Source organism: Phragmites australis, chromosome 5, assembly GCF_958298935.1.
Source record: "Phragmites australis chromosome 5, lpPhrAust1.1, whole genome shotgun sequence".
Taxonomy (NCBI): Eukaryota; Viridiplantae; Streptophyta; class Magnoliopsida; order Poales; family Poaceae; genus Phragmites; species Phragmites australis.
The window spans coordinates 235,437-248,871 of NC_084925.1; the positions used below are offsets into that span (position 1 = coordinate 235,437).

Genomic DNA, 13,435 nt, shown 5'->3' on the forward strand with positions numbered 1-13,435 from the left:
CTTGTTTTGGCTGGAGCAGAAAAAATCGCACGTTTGGATCATTTGTCCGTTATCTTGGTGCCTGCGCTCGTTTTGCTAGTGTGATGTGAGAGAGCCAAATTCGCTTTTCAACGCTAGCAAAGCTAGCTTTGTCCAGCAAGACGAGCCAGCAAGCCAACTAAGCATGTCTAATGTTTCTGTCTCTGCACCAAACGGCGGAGGAAAATTAGGGGTCACACAAAGCAAAACGAAATTCCCAAACAAAATCATCAACTCATAATCACCCTAAACTACAAAACAACGAAATACCTGCTTGTCCACTGCTCTTCCACCACGGATCAAGAGGATCTTCAAGACACCCTAAATCTAATGTTCACCCGGAAATAGAAGACGAAAACATAGACAACTAAAGCTGCTCACAAGCATGTATAGCCAAAATCGTTGCCGCCGCATGTCAGCTCATAACCCCTTCGTTAAGCTACACCTGACCGATTGCCACTGTAGAATAGAGACATGCGATTGCCTGACATGACTAGCACAACATTAGTGCCAATCAAAACCGTGTGATGGCCCCTCCGCAGAGTTGGCTATCACCATCGAATGGTGACCCTGACCGCGAACACAAAGTGTTGTTGGGGAACGAGTTGACTATATTAGCCTAAAAACAAACAATTTCTACCATATTCACAAGAAAATAATGCAAGTAGGGATCATAAATCGTTACCACTTGACTCGTAGTATAGTGGAAGAAAAGTTGGAGTAGACCGATCCAACGTCGTGTATGTCAAACTCCTCGAGCAGCTTCTCGATTAGATCCGCGACCAGCCTCACGCAAGTGGTCACGCTCCTCAACCAACTCCGAGCATATGGTTGTACTTCTTGGTCAGTTTCTCAACCAGGCGAGCAGGTATGTCGACTAGCCGAGTAGGTTCTCGACCAGCCAGACAGAAGCATCGTAATTTTCACGCCGAGGAGATCAGCGCTGCAATAGCAGCAAAGTACGTGCCTTGGTAGCAAGGTGATTCAATATGTCAACCCATGAGCATCACTCAAGAATCTTTACTCCAAAAGCTTCACTCTAAAAGAGCCCCGACGATCCAAATGCCGCAAGGAACCTCACCAGACTGCACCCCTGATTTTGCTGACATGAGGTTGACGAGGACCTTTGCAAGGTTGTGCTGAGGTTAAACACCTCCCCGCACAACGAGCGCAGTAGCGCTATCACTACATGACTCCTGCGTCATAGTCCACTTCATGCTCTGCTGTTAGGCCCATCATGCCATAAAGACGACGAAGCCTTGCCGGACCATGTGGAGGTGGACACCTCCCATCACATCGGGCATGGCGCTTTTGTTGCACGAGCAGTAGTGTCCAAGATGCACCTAACACCCTAGATCAGATTGATCCTCCACCAAACTTAGATGACCATGAAGAGACAGGCCGCAATGAAGGGGGCACCACGTCAGGGCCCCCGCCAACCCTAGAAGGTGTTGACAATGCAGGGGCGCCTCCCCCACTACGACCCACCGTGTAGAGTCGAACAACAGTGTGACAACACAATCCCTGTGGCTAGATCTACAGATTAGGACATCATCGCGTAGATCCACAGGCCACAATGTCGCTGGTGGCTCATGGCGGTGGCCAAAAGGTGCAAATCAAGCCGTCTCTGGTGTCACCGCACAGATCGGCTGCCATCACGCTGCCCTCGCACCATCGCGATCATCTGTCGTAGGACCATTGCCATCTGACAGATAAGAAGAAAGGGGGAGAAAGGGACCACGACGAGCGTCGCCGCTAGCCGTCGCCGCCACCATGGGCAACAACGGTGACAGTGGCCACACGGTCAAGATGGTGCTGTGGTGTGGTGATGGTCTATGTTGTCCTCGTGCTGCCTCATCGAGACAACGCGAGGTGCCTTTGTCGTGATCCCAATCGGATTTAGCGGTTCATTTAAGATTGGGAATTTGAAACGTTTTCTCATGAAACTGAACATGACACTTTTGGTTATTCTCTTTTTGACTAATCAAATCCTAATTTTGACTCGCCTTTCAAATACTTTTGCAGTGGACAAAAGCCAAAAAGGCCATTACTCATTTCTATTGCCGACTCATGGTGCAAGGGACAGATCAGAGCCGACAGGCATGTCACACCCGGTTTCAAAAGAACAAATCAGATGCATTCCACATATATGCTAGGATCAGGTTTAATATATGTAGTGAGTTCATAAGTGATAACATAAAAGTATCATTATATAACGATAAGATTCATTACAAAAGGACCCATAGGTCTTAAAGAAAATACTAAGATAATTTCTAGCGGTAGTGGGTCTTCTATCCATCCACAGGCGTTGTTCGGGGGAGCGTTAGCCTAGAACATGATCTTTTGGTCGAAAACTTCATTCGCCTAGAACTCAACTCCATCGCTCGGGATGTCCTTGAAGTCCTCAACTTCTGAGCAGCACTAAAAGGTTAGGAGAAGCTAAGCGTGAGTACATGGAGTACTCAACAAGTGTGGAAAAACATGACATGAAGGCTTAAGGTAAGAAAGGCTTGACTCAGATTTACTGCATCTATGCCATCCTAGTCTAGGATTCAAAAATGACTTAGAAATCCTATTTACTATGTGTGACGACAACATCATTAAAGGAACAGCTCGTCGGATTTCATCCGACTAACAGACTCACCAGATATTCAATATATGGCTTCTAACTCATCGAAGTACCACCACCCGACTACCCAAAACCAAACATCCAAGATTCCCACTAATCATGAAGAAGTCAAAGCCCGCTCTTGACCATAAGCACGACTGATCGATCAGTTTTATACTCTGCAGAGTCTGCACACTTTACCCACGAGTCGTGATCAACTCTTTTGCCAATACCCGTCGGTACCTTACACACTTCTGAGGTGTACGCTGAGAGATCACTACAAGGCTTTTACAAGGTGTCTTTAAATCTATAAACACCCACTAAGATTTCACCGCTAACAGGGATTTCATCCACTGTAGAAGCCCCCTCTTGTGCCACTCAACCGTCCACTGGTGCGTACAGAATAAGGAGAATATCCAATTAATCGATCATGCCATACCATATAAGCTTCATGGTTGCACTGTTATGCCGGGTTATATGTCCATGAATCGGTCCTTAGGATCTAAAGCAGATACTTGCACATCATCCAATGTACACACATCAACCATACCAACCAAACCAACCTGTCTAGATCTCTATGTTCTATATTGCTACAAAAGATTACCCAAACTGGTTCATATTGCATAGACCATTAATCAAATTAACATTTACTCCACTCGACTTGTGTCAAATCCCTAAATTTCTCTTCCCCTTCTCCCTCCTTCTCTCTCTTCTTCCTCTCTCTTCCATCTCCCCCATCCCCTCCCCGTGACCCGTCTTCCACCGCCGCCTGCCGTCCCGTCGCTGCGCTCCGCGCAGGCAGACCTCACACCCCGCGCCTCGCCCCGCGCGCCCGCTCCGTCACCGACCCCTATATAAGAGATGAACAGTGCCTTCCCCCCCTCCTCACACCCACTCTCTCTCTCTCTCTCTCTCTCTCTCTCTCTCTCTCTCTCTCTCTCTCCCCGAGCACTCCGCCGCCTCCCTCCGAGCGCCGCCGCCGGTGAGCCCCTCCCCGGCCCCCTTCTCTCTCTCCCTCTCCCTCCTTTCCCTCCCCTATAGACATACCTGGGCCACCCTCCCGTCGCCGGGCCGCCGCCACCCTCCCCGCTGCCGGCCGTCGCCGCTTCACCGCGCCGGCCGAAGCAGTTTCCTCAGCCCGCCGCCGCCGCGCCACCGCCGCCCGTCGCCCTCTCCTCTCTCTCCCTCCGTTCTCTCTACTGCCCGAACCACCCCTCTACTCTCTCTTTTATCTCTCTCTCTGTGTAGCTGACAGGTGGACCCTATTTTTAGTCGAGCTGAGCCACCCGCCGAGCCCACCGACAGCTGAGCCAAGCCACTCCCAGAGCCGAGCCGTGAGCCGCTGAGCTCGAGCTTGAGCCGTGAAGCCGAGCCGCGAGCCAAGCCCAACCCGAGCCAGCTCAGCAAAATATTACGGGAATATTCTCCACTTTTCTTTTTTTTCTGAATTTCTCTCCCTGCAAAACTTCCGAAGCTCGTTTCTCCTCCGTCCTAACTCCGTTTTCAACGATTCTTCCACCGATATTCATCTAAATTTGAGATCTACGCAATCATGTCAATTTCATAATTTTTGTAAATTGTTTAGTCCTTATTTTAATCGTTTGATTGATTGTATGTGCCTTTATCGTTGTTGCGATTATTAGAGGAAGGAGCATTCGAGGAAGACCGCGAGGACCCAGAGTTTGAAGAAGGAACAGACGAGGACTTCAATGAAGGCAAGTCCTACAACCGTTGATCATCTTAATCCTATATTTTTAAATACAACCCGTAGAGCCGTTGTTTCAAACAATAGGAGTATGCATGATTAGATTAATAGTTGTGATTTTAAAGAAATGCTAGAATAGTTATGACCCAGTTTGTTTATCCCATGCCTTGTCATTGTTACCTTTATCTCGTTGAAACCCTAGAAGGTTCCCAACATCAACTATAATGATTGTTTGGATGAATGCTTGTGCACTAGTATACTTAGGATTGCTTTGCTCAAAAGAAAGAACTAGATTATTTACATATGCTAATCATGCTTTCAAAAATGTGAAGTGATGTGTGCTTGGTACGTGTGCGTATAAAACTTATGTTCTTGGGAAAACCCTAGAGTAGTGTTGACGAGGGTGAGTAAGGTGTCCCACAAAGGTGGGAACTACCTTGGAGCAAGGTTCGTCTTTGTGGTGTTCTTGCTGGGAGACTCTTGCCTCGATCGTATAAGGACCGGTTCGCTGTGACATCTCACCTAGTATCCACTCGTACAACCACATGCCCTGTATGGGCAGGACTTGACCTAACCCCTCTGACTTAGTGTGGTACCCACCTGGAGGTCGGTAGTGGCAATGGGGATCAGGAGAAGACTTGGGTAGTGTGTAGCCCAAGGTCCGGCTGGTGATATTTTTGAGGCTATGTCAAAGCCTTGGGATTGCTAAGTGGTCTTTCCCGTGAATCTTCTAAGGCCCCTGGTATCTTAGTGTCCCATGGGTGGATATTGTGACTTCGTTGTGAGGTCGTTGCGTCTCGTTATGACAGCTTCACCAGTTGTTAAGGTGGGAGCCTGTGCATATCTTATGGGTAAAGTGTACAACCTCTGCAGAGTGTTAAACCTATCCGGATAGCCGTGTCCTCGGTCAAGGACATGCTATGGTTTGATCACAATGATTAACTTTTCGGCGTGAGTATCTCCTTAGTGTGTGAGTGGGCTGTGTGCCCGAGTTTTTGAAAAGAATGATTTTTGGTTTTGTGCCCTAAGCCTCCTGGACTGTATGTCCGCTGGCAAAAGACTTGTGAAAACTAGCGGGACGGATGTATCTCCCCTAGTGCCATCAACCCCTATAAGCTCAACTTATGTATTCTCTTCGGAAGTATTTTTATTAAAGCTAGTCTTTGCAAAATGAACCTTGCATCAATAAAACTAGCTTTCCGCAAAACCTAAAAGACTCTACAGCCTTATCCTTGATCTACCCTTAAGCATCTAATTTTTTCCCTTGAGGTAGTATGCATCAAGGGTAGCCGGAGAAGTCGCCCACCAGTCACCAACGCCTGGCATGGAGGGAAGACCCAAGTGATCGACAAGAGATTAAAAAGGGAGCATGCAAAGCCCATTCAGTCCTTTGTATTTGTTAATTCCCTGCCGCCGCCGTGTGTCGTGTGTGTGTCACACAAAGGAGCTACTCCCGAATGCAATGCAAGCATATGTATGTATGTATATGAGCCAGGTAGCTAGCACGCCAACGAGGCAGAGGCAGAGGCAGATCACCAACTAGCTAGCTAGCGGCAGCAACAGCAGCATCAGGATGCTCAGGAAATGGTTGCTCTCCTTGTTGGCGGTGCTCAGCGCGTTTGCTTCTGCGGCGGAGGCGACGGGCCCGGCCAGCACGGTGGTCGCCGGCATGGTGTTCTGCGACCAGTGCAAGGACGGCGCCCGCGGCCTCTTCGACTACCCGCTCTACGGTACGCATTTGTGGTGCTGACTACTCCTTCCCTGCATGCTCTTGCTTCTGCCCACCTAACCAACACCAACGCCAACACCAACACCATGGGTTGTGGATGCAGGGGCGCGGGTGGCGATCCAGTGCGGCGGCGGCGACACCCCTCTGACGGTGCGGGAGAGCAACACCAACTGGTTCGGCGGCTTCTCCATCCGCATGGAGGGCTCCCCCGACATGACCCGCTGCACCGCCCGCGTCGTCCAGGGCACCGGCCACTGCGGCGCCGCGGCCTCCGGCGCGCCGCGCGAGCTCACCCTCGCCTTCCGCATGCTCGGCCTCGCGCTCTACACCGTGCCGCCGCTTCTGTCGCAGCCAGAGGAGGCCATGGACTTCTGCCCCGGCCATGACAGGCAGAGGTCTCCGTTTTCTCCACCGGCGGAGGCGCCCTCACAGTCTCCCTTGGCTCCTCCGCTTCCGCCCTTCTGGCGACGCAGGCCCATCTGGCGCCGGCCGTTGCCACAGGAGCCCATAGGGATAGGGGAGCCCCAGGCACCTCCTCCACCACCGGCGCCGGCGCAGGGGTCGGCTTGCACCTACGAGTACGTACTAGTCCTAAAAGTAATCTGCATCGCAATTTGGAATCGCGTGACGTTTACGTATGTATAACCCCTGCAGCAAGTGGGCGCTTCCTGAGCACCGGTGCCACTGGATGGTGGTGACCCCAAACACGACGGTGGCGATGGCGTTCGGGCCCCTGGCGGCGCAGAGGTACGGCTCGGAGCTGACGCTGCGGGAGGCGCTGGAGGGGCGCGGGGACATGTACCGGACGCTGCTCCGGGAGGCGACGGCGGCGCTGCTGAACGCCTACTACAACGCCCCCGGCGGGCCCTTCCTGTACCCGACGACGGCCAGCGTGATCGACCACATGAACGGCGCGCTGCTGAGCTCGACGCAGAGGGTCCTCATCGAGGGCGCGCGCTTCCGCAGGGCCAACGCCGGCGGCGGCGGACGGACCAGGCTGCCCTGCGACTTTGATGGATCTCCCTCCTGCTAATTACCACGAGGATTTGATTGATAGCAACTTACTCCTAGTGTTGGGGACTATATTTGTTGCTGCTAATTCAGCAGCTTAATTACCTTGAGGATCACATCAAGCTCGTGAATTATATACTCCGAGTAAAGTAATTCAGATTGCATTCCATTCATGCGAATTTCTGTCTTTCCGAGAAGAGGAGAGACAAAAGAAGAAGAAGAAGAATCTCGGATCGAGTGATTGTAGAGCGATTCATTTGATTTGATTGGTCAATAATCCCAGCAGCAGCAGCAGCAGCATTACACAGCATTATATTGGGACAACTGAAGAGAGTTGCAGTTCCCCAACACAACACAGGTGAAGACGATGGGATGGATGATCAGGAGCAGATTGGACAGAGCACGAGGCCGTTCTCATTGCACTCCCCGCAACGCACCACCATCACCGCCGCTTTCCTCCTCCTGTTCGCCTTCCCTGGGCCCGCCACCGCTAGGGACACGGCCACCTTTCGGCTGCCGGAGCAGTCGAAGCAGGGCAGGAACCTCATGCCGCCGCATCCGTCGCAGCAGTACCTGCCTCCCCTCGCCTTGGGCAGGCCCTCCAGAAGCGCCGCCAGCAGGCCCTCCTCGTCCAACCGCAGCACCTCGTCCGCGCCGCCCACGTGCCGGCCCCGCACGAACAGCCTGGGCACCACGGGGGAGCCCGCGAGTTCCCTCAGCTCCTCCCGGAAGCCGCGGTCCATGGAGACGTCGCGCTCCCGGAAGGCCACGCCGTGGGCCTGCAGCGCCGCGCGCACGGCATTGCAGGCCTCGAAGGTGGCGCGGACGCCGCGCAGGGACGTGGTGTAGAGCACCGCCGCCGACTCCTCAGGGGAAGAGTTGCCGTCGATTGGGCGGGGAGGGAAGCGGATGCAGCGGCGGCGGTCCCTGTCGGCCTTGCCCCCTGCTGGGGCATGGGTGGCCTTGGCTGGGGTGGAGGGATCGACGAGGCCGGCCATGAGCTCCCAGGAGTTGATGACCTCATCCGGCGGCAGGGGCTGGGATTGGGTGCTCCTTGTTGCCCTTGCCGTTGAGATGGTGGGCGGAGGAGGAGGCGGTGGCGGCGGCTGAGGAGAAGGCGTGGCGGTGGTGGAGTATGCTCGGGGGGCAGTGAGGACGCCGTAGGTGGAGGAAGTGAGGGAGACGATGTGGTGGTGGGAGGAGGCAGAGACGCCGATGATGCGGCGGCGGTCGGCGTCGTCCTCCAGGAACGCCGACGACACGCAGCCCATGTTGTGGGTGCTTGGACTGCTCGATCTGTAGCCTCCCTGTCAGAAGCAGGCCGGGCTGTAGCCTGTAGAGATGGAGGAGTAGTAGGAAGAAGAAGAAGGCGAGGTCGGGTGGGGTGGGGATTCGGAATTTGAATTTGGAATGAAGTAGGCGCTGCCATTCATTGCCGTCGAATTCAAAATTCCTGGGTGGTAGCGCCGCTGCCCTCGAATTCCCATCAAAAGAGGTGGCGTTGGGGTGGGCCCGGACATATGGCCTCTCTCTACGGCAATGACATATGGACTTTCCGGAGCAGGATCGTTTGGGCTGCTTCAGGGCCCATTTTTACCCGCATTATACTTAGCTCCTTCCTTGACTACCTTTTTTTATATATATTTGTAAAATTACACGTTCCTTTCAAAATTTTGCAACATAGTCTGTCATCTCTCGTTTAGTTCATCGAGTGAGAACAAAGTCTTGCTCTATGAACAGATGATATCTTGTGAGCTTCGTCGGTCAGAAATAAAAAAAAAATAGTGGTGACATGACACGTGTTGGCTGTTCACCGGACGAGATAACAAGGTGTCACCTAATGAACGGACGATACCTTGTTGTGGTCAAATTTAAATTTATTTGGGGTAGAATAGGTGTTTGCGTGCCGCAATTTTTTGTTGTCGATTCGTCCAATGCCATTAGATATTTGTGCGATATTTTGGATACCCGGATTTGACGAAAAGTTAAACACGATGATTTTAATAGAAACTGCAACATACACGGTGGCATGTTATTCTAATCTAAATAAGTACAACGTCTAAATCTAGCATACCTTAGAGAATATGTAAACAAAATGATTAAAACATCTGGTCTATCGAGTGTAATGTGGATACTTTCTCTTCTTTGCCGCTTCCGGTCCTGCCTCACACACCCGATGTGCCCTCTCACATTTCCTCTCCCTCTCCTACTCTATCGCAGCTACGGTACATGAAGAACCTCCTTCCTAGGTATAAGAGAACTCGGAGGATGTCACCACCCTACAAAGGTCTCCACACCAGCATATGGGCACTTTGACCCCATCAGGCGTAGTATCTGGTATGTATTTCTTAGAAAATGATCGCACGCTATTTTTGTCGGAGTTGTGGAGCTTGAGTCTAGTGGTTTGGTTCTAGATGTGGCTAAGAGATCATCTATTTATATAGCGGAATCGTGCTAGTGTATGGACTAAGTCTACAGAAATCGGTCTTGGGAAAGTAGTTGATTCTACAGTAAGGAGTGGTCATATCAACTAAAAATGCTAATTCTGAAAAACCTACATCTGAAAAGGTTATGTATGAAAGGCTAGATCTAAAAATACTACTTCTAAAACGGCTATGTCGAAAAAAGGTAGTTCTAAAAAGGCAATTCTGAAAAGACTAGGACCAAAAAGAAAGTACATGTTTACTATTGTGATAAGTTCTAGTAGAAGCAGTCAATTTTGTTATTATGATTGGATGTGTACGGGTAACACAAATTTGATGGTAGTATTGTGACTAGTTCTATGATCACGTATGGCATCACTGTTACCACTTTTAGGAGAAAAAGTGGCTCTCATGATCTTGTTGACAACCGCAGATAAAATCTTCAATCCTGTCACTGTACCAAGGGTAATCCTAGATACTACACCCTGCTCCTCATAATATGTACTCCACACATCCTTAGCTAAGCAATCTTCAGTATTCACATCTATGGATCCCCATACAACATCAAAAGGGATCCTCACAATATTTGCAAAATCACTAAAGGTTGCCTCATACTTTTTTGACCCTATCATCCATTTAAGGTTTTGACGTTCATGAGAAATTTCAACTGTTGCATAGAACTACCTCGCAATAGTGACATTCTAATCACATTTGAAATCGACACGCTCATACAATCCTAGCTCCTGGAAAATTTCAGTAAGTCCATGCATGCTTGGCTGGCCTCTCACATAATTCCAATCAATCTATTTATGATCATAGATGTTCTTTTTAAGAATGTGATTACAAAAAACATCTTGATGTACTATGGTATAAAATTGTAGTTGAGAGGCATCATTGTCTAGAGCATATTGATAAGTACTCCTAGCTCTAGTGTATTCTGTTGCAGTCCAAGATTTCCTGATACCTCTATATGTATGGTGATTTATTTTCTCATCCCCATCACTAGCATCATGCATATCATGATTGCCAAGATTCCAAGCAAAAGATGATGATTCCTCACCAATGTTTCCATGAGAAGGCATCCAGTCAGAGTCCTAGCGTTGGAGTCTGACTCCACCAATTTGCTACGATTTGCGAACATCTTGACCAACTTGCATCCATTTATCATATGAGACTTTACAAAGTATTAGACAAGAGAAATGGATGATAAAAATATTAAATAGCATGAACATCCTCTGCTGCTTGTGTTGGCAGTCAGACCAGCATAGCTCGTGGTATGACAGTGAGCACCCAATAGATCCAAATCGGTGGATTTCTAAGGAATTAGAAGTTTCACTAGGATTCAGTGCGGTCAGACCGCTGGAGCAATGCTAGGAAAAAACTTCTCTGTATAGATTTGATGGTCATACTAGTAGCATGGTGATCAAACCGCTGGAAGCAGAAAACTCCAGATTTTTAGGATTGAACTAGGAATAAGAGTTTGGGAAAAAGAAAATTAAATATATGATTTTTTATAGCTCCATCAGCAACACAAATCAAACATAATCATAGATGGAGCATCTCAAATAAAAAATTGTGCACCAACTTGGCATGATCAGGAGAGAACTTAACATAAGAAATATGAGCATGTAAATCATGGTATGATGCTAGCACAACAAAATGCATAAACACTAGGTGTCTATTGTTTCAAGCAACATCTGAGAAGTCAATGACATTAAGCTCATTCCTCAATTTGCAAAAATGACTCTTATCTAGAGGTTTGCTGAAGATATCCGCTAATTGATCTTTGTTCCGTACACTATCTACTAAAATATCGTCTTTGCTCACATGATATCTAAGAAAATGATGGTGAATATCTATGTATTTGGTTCTAAAGTGTTGGACTGAGTTTGTGGCTATTTTCACGACATTCTCATTATCACAAAAAAAGAGGCATAATTTTGAACTTTAGTCCATAGTCTAAAAAGGTTTTTCTCATCTATAGCAATTGTGCACAATAGCTACCCGTGGAGACATAGTCTACTTCGGTGGTAGATAGAGCTACAAAGTTTTGTTTCTTGGATGACCATGAAACTAGCGACCTACCTAAAAATTGGCAACTCGCAGAGGTGTTTTTTCAATCCACTTTGCAACCCGCATAATCGAAATTCGAATATCTGATTAAGTCAAACTTAGCACATTTGGAATACCAAAGCCCTATACCAGTAAAGTATTTCAAATATCACAAAATATGTTTAACGTCCATTAAATGGTATTCTTTAGGTGAAGCTTGAAACCTTGCACGCATGCATACACTAAACATGATATCGGTTCTAGATGCGGTAAGATAAAGCAAATTACTTATCATATATTTATAAAGCTTTAAATCTACCGGTTTACCTCCCTCATCAATATCAAGATGATCATTTATTACCATGACTGCCTTGATAAGCTTTGCATCCTCCATACCAAATTTTTTCAATAAATTCTTCAAATACTTGGTTTTACTAATAAATGTCACATCTTTAAGTTGTTTAATTTGAAGTCCTAGGAAGAAGCTCAATTCTCCAATCATAAACATCTTAAATTCCTTAGACATCATTTCTCCAAATTCTTTTGCAAAATTTTTGGGTAGTTGACTCAAATATGATATCATCAACATAAATTTGACATACAAAAAAAAATCATTTACAATAGATTTAGTTAACAATGTAGTATAAACTTTTTCCAACTTTTAAACCTTTTGAAACAAAAAAATATCTAAATCTCTCATATCATGCACGTGGGGCTTATTTAATGCCATAACGAGCTTTAGAGAGCTTGTACATATGATTAGACTTTTTAGGATCTTCAAAATTAAGAGGTTGTTCAATAAAGATATGTTCATTAATTTTACTATTCAAGAAAGCACTTTTCACAAGAACTGATATAACTTAATATTATAAGATGAATCAAATGCAATCAAGATTCTAATAGCCTCAAATTTAGCTATAGGAGTAGAAGTTCCACAAATATTCAAACATTTGACTTGAATGTATCCTTGTACAATCAATCTTGCTTTATTTCTCACAACCACTCCATCTTTATCTTGCTTATTTAAAAAAAAAACTCATTTGTACCAATCACATTATGACCCATTGTATTTGGTCTTTCTACTAATTCCATATATTGTTATGAGTGAAATTGTTTAATTCTTCATACATCACATTCACCCAATCCAGAATAATATTCACAAAAAGAAGCAACACGAGAACGAGTTTGAACAAACTTACTAATGTCACCAATAATTTTAGGGCTAGCAATGGGTCGGGTCGGGTCCGGGTGGAGCAAAACCATACCCAACCCGAAACCCGTCAACTCCAACTCTACCCAAACCCGAAATACTAAACGGGCTAAAATTGAAACCCGAACACAAACCTGTCGGGCGCCTGTCGGGTTTCGTGCACCCGTCAAGTTCAGTTCAGCAGTACATTTCAGCAAGCCAACATCAGATTTTAGTAGCACATTTCAGCAGTAAACCAGCAACACATTTCAGTAGTAAGCCAACAACACATTTTAGCAGCAAGCCAGCAACACATTTCATATTTCAGCACTAACAACATCAGCACTTAAGTCATCAACAGATATTACAAGTTCAAGAATCAAGACAAGACTTCAAGTGTTCAGCTTCAACAATCAACACAACACTAAGTTTAGTTCAGCAATCAACGCTCAAATATTACAAGTTCATGCATGCTCATCATGCCAACAGTCCACTGAATCAAATATTACAAGTACTTATTACAAGCTCATGCATGTCAAATAAGTAGAACATATTATAAAGGCCTCCTTTGTCCAGCTCCAAGCCTCCAAGGCTCTAATAGCAGCACTGCAGCAGGCCCACATGGATAACACATGTCACCAACAATATCTAATAGAAGTATGATCATTCAATTATTGTAGATTCGAGGTCGTCCTGAAGC

General features: G+C 47.2%; 2 protein-coding genes across 2 annotated transcripts; one reads left to right on the plus strand and one right to left on the minus strand.

Annotated features, from left to right (window-relative positions):
* Positions 1-5,609: 5,609 nt before the first annotated feature.
* LOC133917333 (uncharacterized) lies at positions 5,610-7,188 on the plus strand. The gene is made up of 3 exons (XM_062361233.1): positions 5,610-6,061; positions 6,164-6,638; positions 6,715-7,188. The coding sequence occupies exons 1-3, from the start codon at positions 5,905-5,907 to the stop codon at positions 7,091-7,093; spliced, it is 1,011 nt and encodes a 336-aa protein (XP_062217217.1). The 5' UTR covers positions 5,610-5,904; the 3' UTR covers positions 7,094-7,188.
* Positions 7,189-7,236: 48 nt separating this feature from the next.
* On the minus strand, positions 7,237-8,496 carry LOC133917334 (uncharacterized protein At3g28850-like). Its single transcript, XM_062361235.1, has one exon. It carries the CDS (start codon positions 8,340-8,342, stop codon positions 7,452-7,454), a length of 891 nt encoding a protein of 296 aa, XP_062217219.1. The 5' UTR covers positions 8,343-8,496; the 3' UTR covers positions 7,237-7,451.
* Positions 8,497-13,435: the final 4,939 nt, after the last annotated feature.

Bases quoted from the DNA above. Each gene is read 5' to 3' on its own strand.
- LOC133917333 (XM_062361233.1), top strand. From the start codon at position 5,905: ATGCTCAGGAAATGGTTGCTCTCCTTGTTGGCGGTGCTCAGCGCGTTT. The intron at 6,062-6,163 runs GTACGCATTTGT...TTGTGGATGCAG, and splicing joins CTTCGACTACCCGCTCTACG to GGGCGCGGGTGGCGATCCAG. The intron at 6,639-6,714 runs GTACGTACTAGT...TAACCCCTGCAG, and splicing joins GGGTCGGCTTGCACCTACGA to CAAGTGGGCGCTTCCTGAGC.
- LOC133917334 (XM_062361235.1), bottom strand. From the start codon at position 8,342: ATGGGCTGCGTGTCGTCGGCGTTCCTGGAGGACGACGCCGACCGCCGC.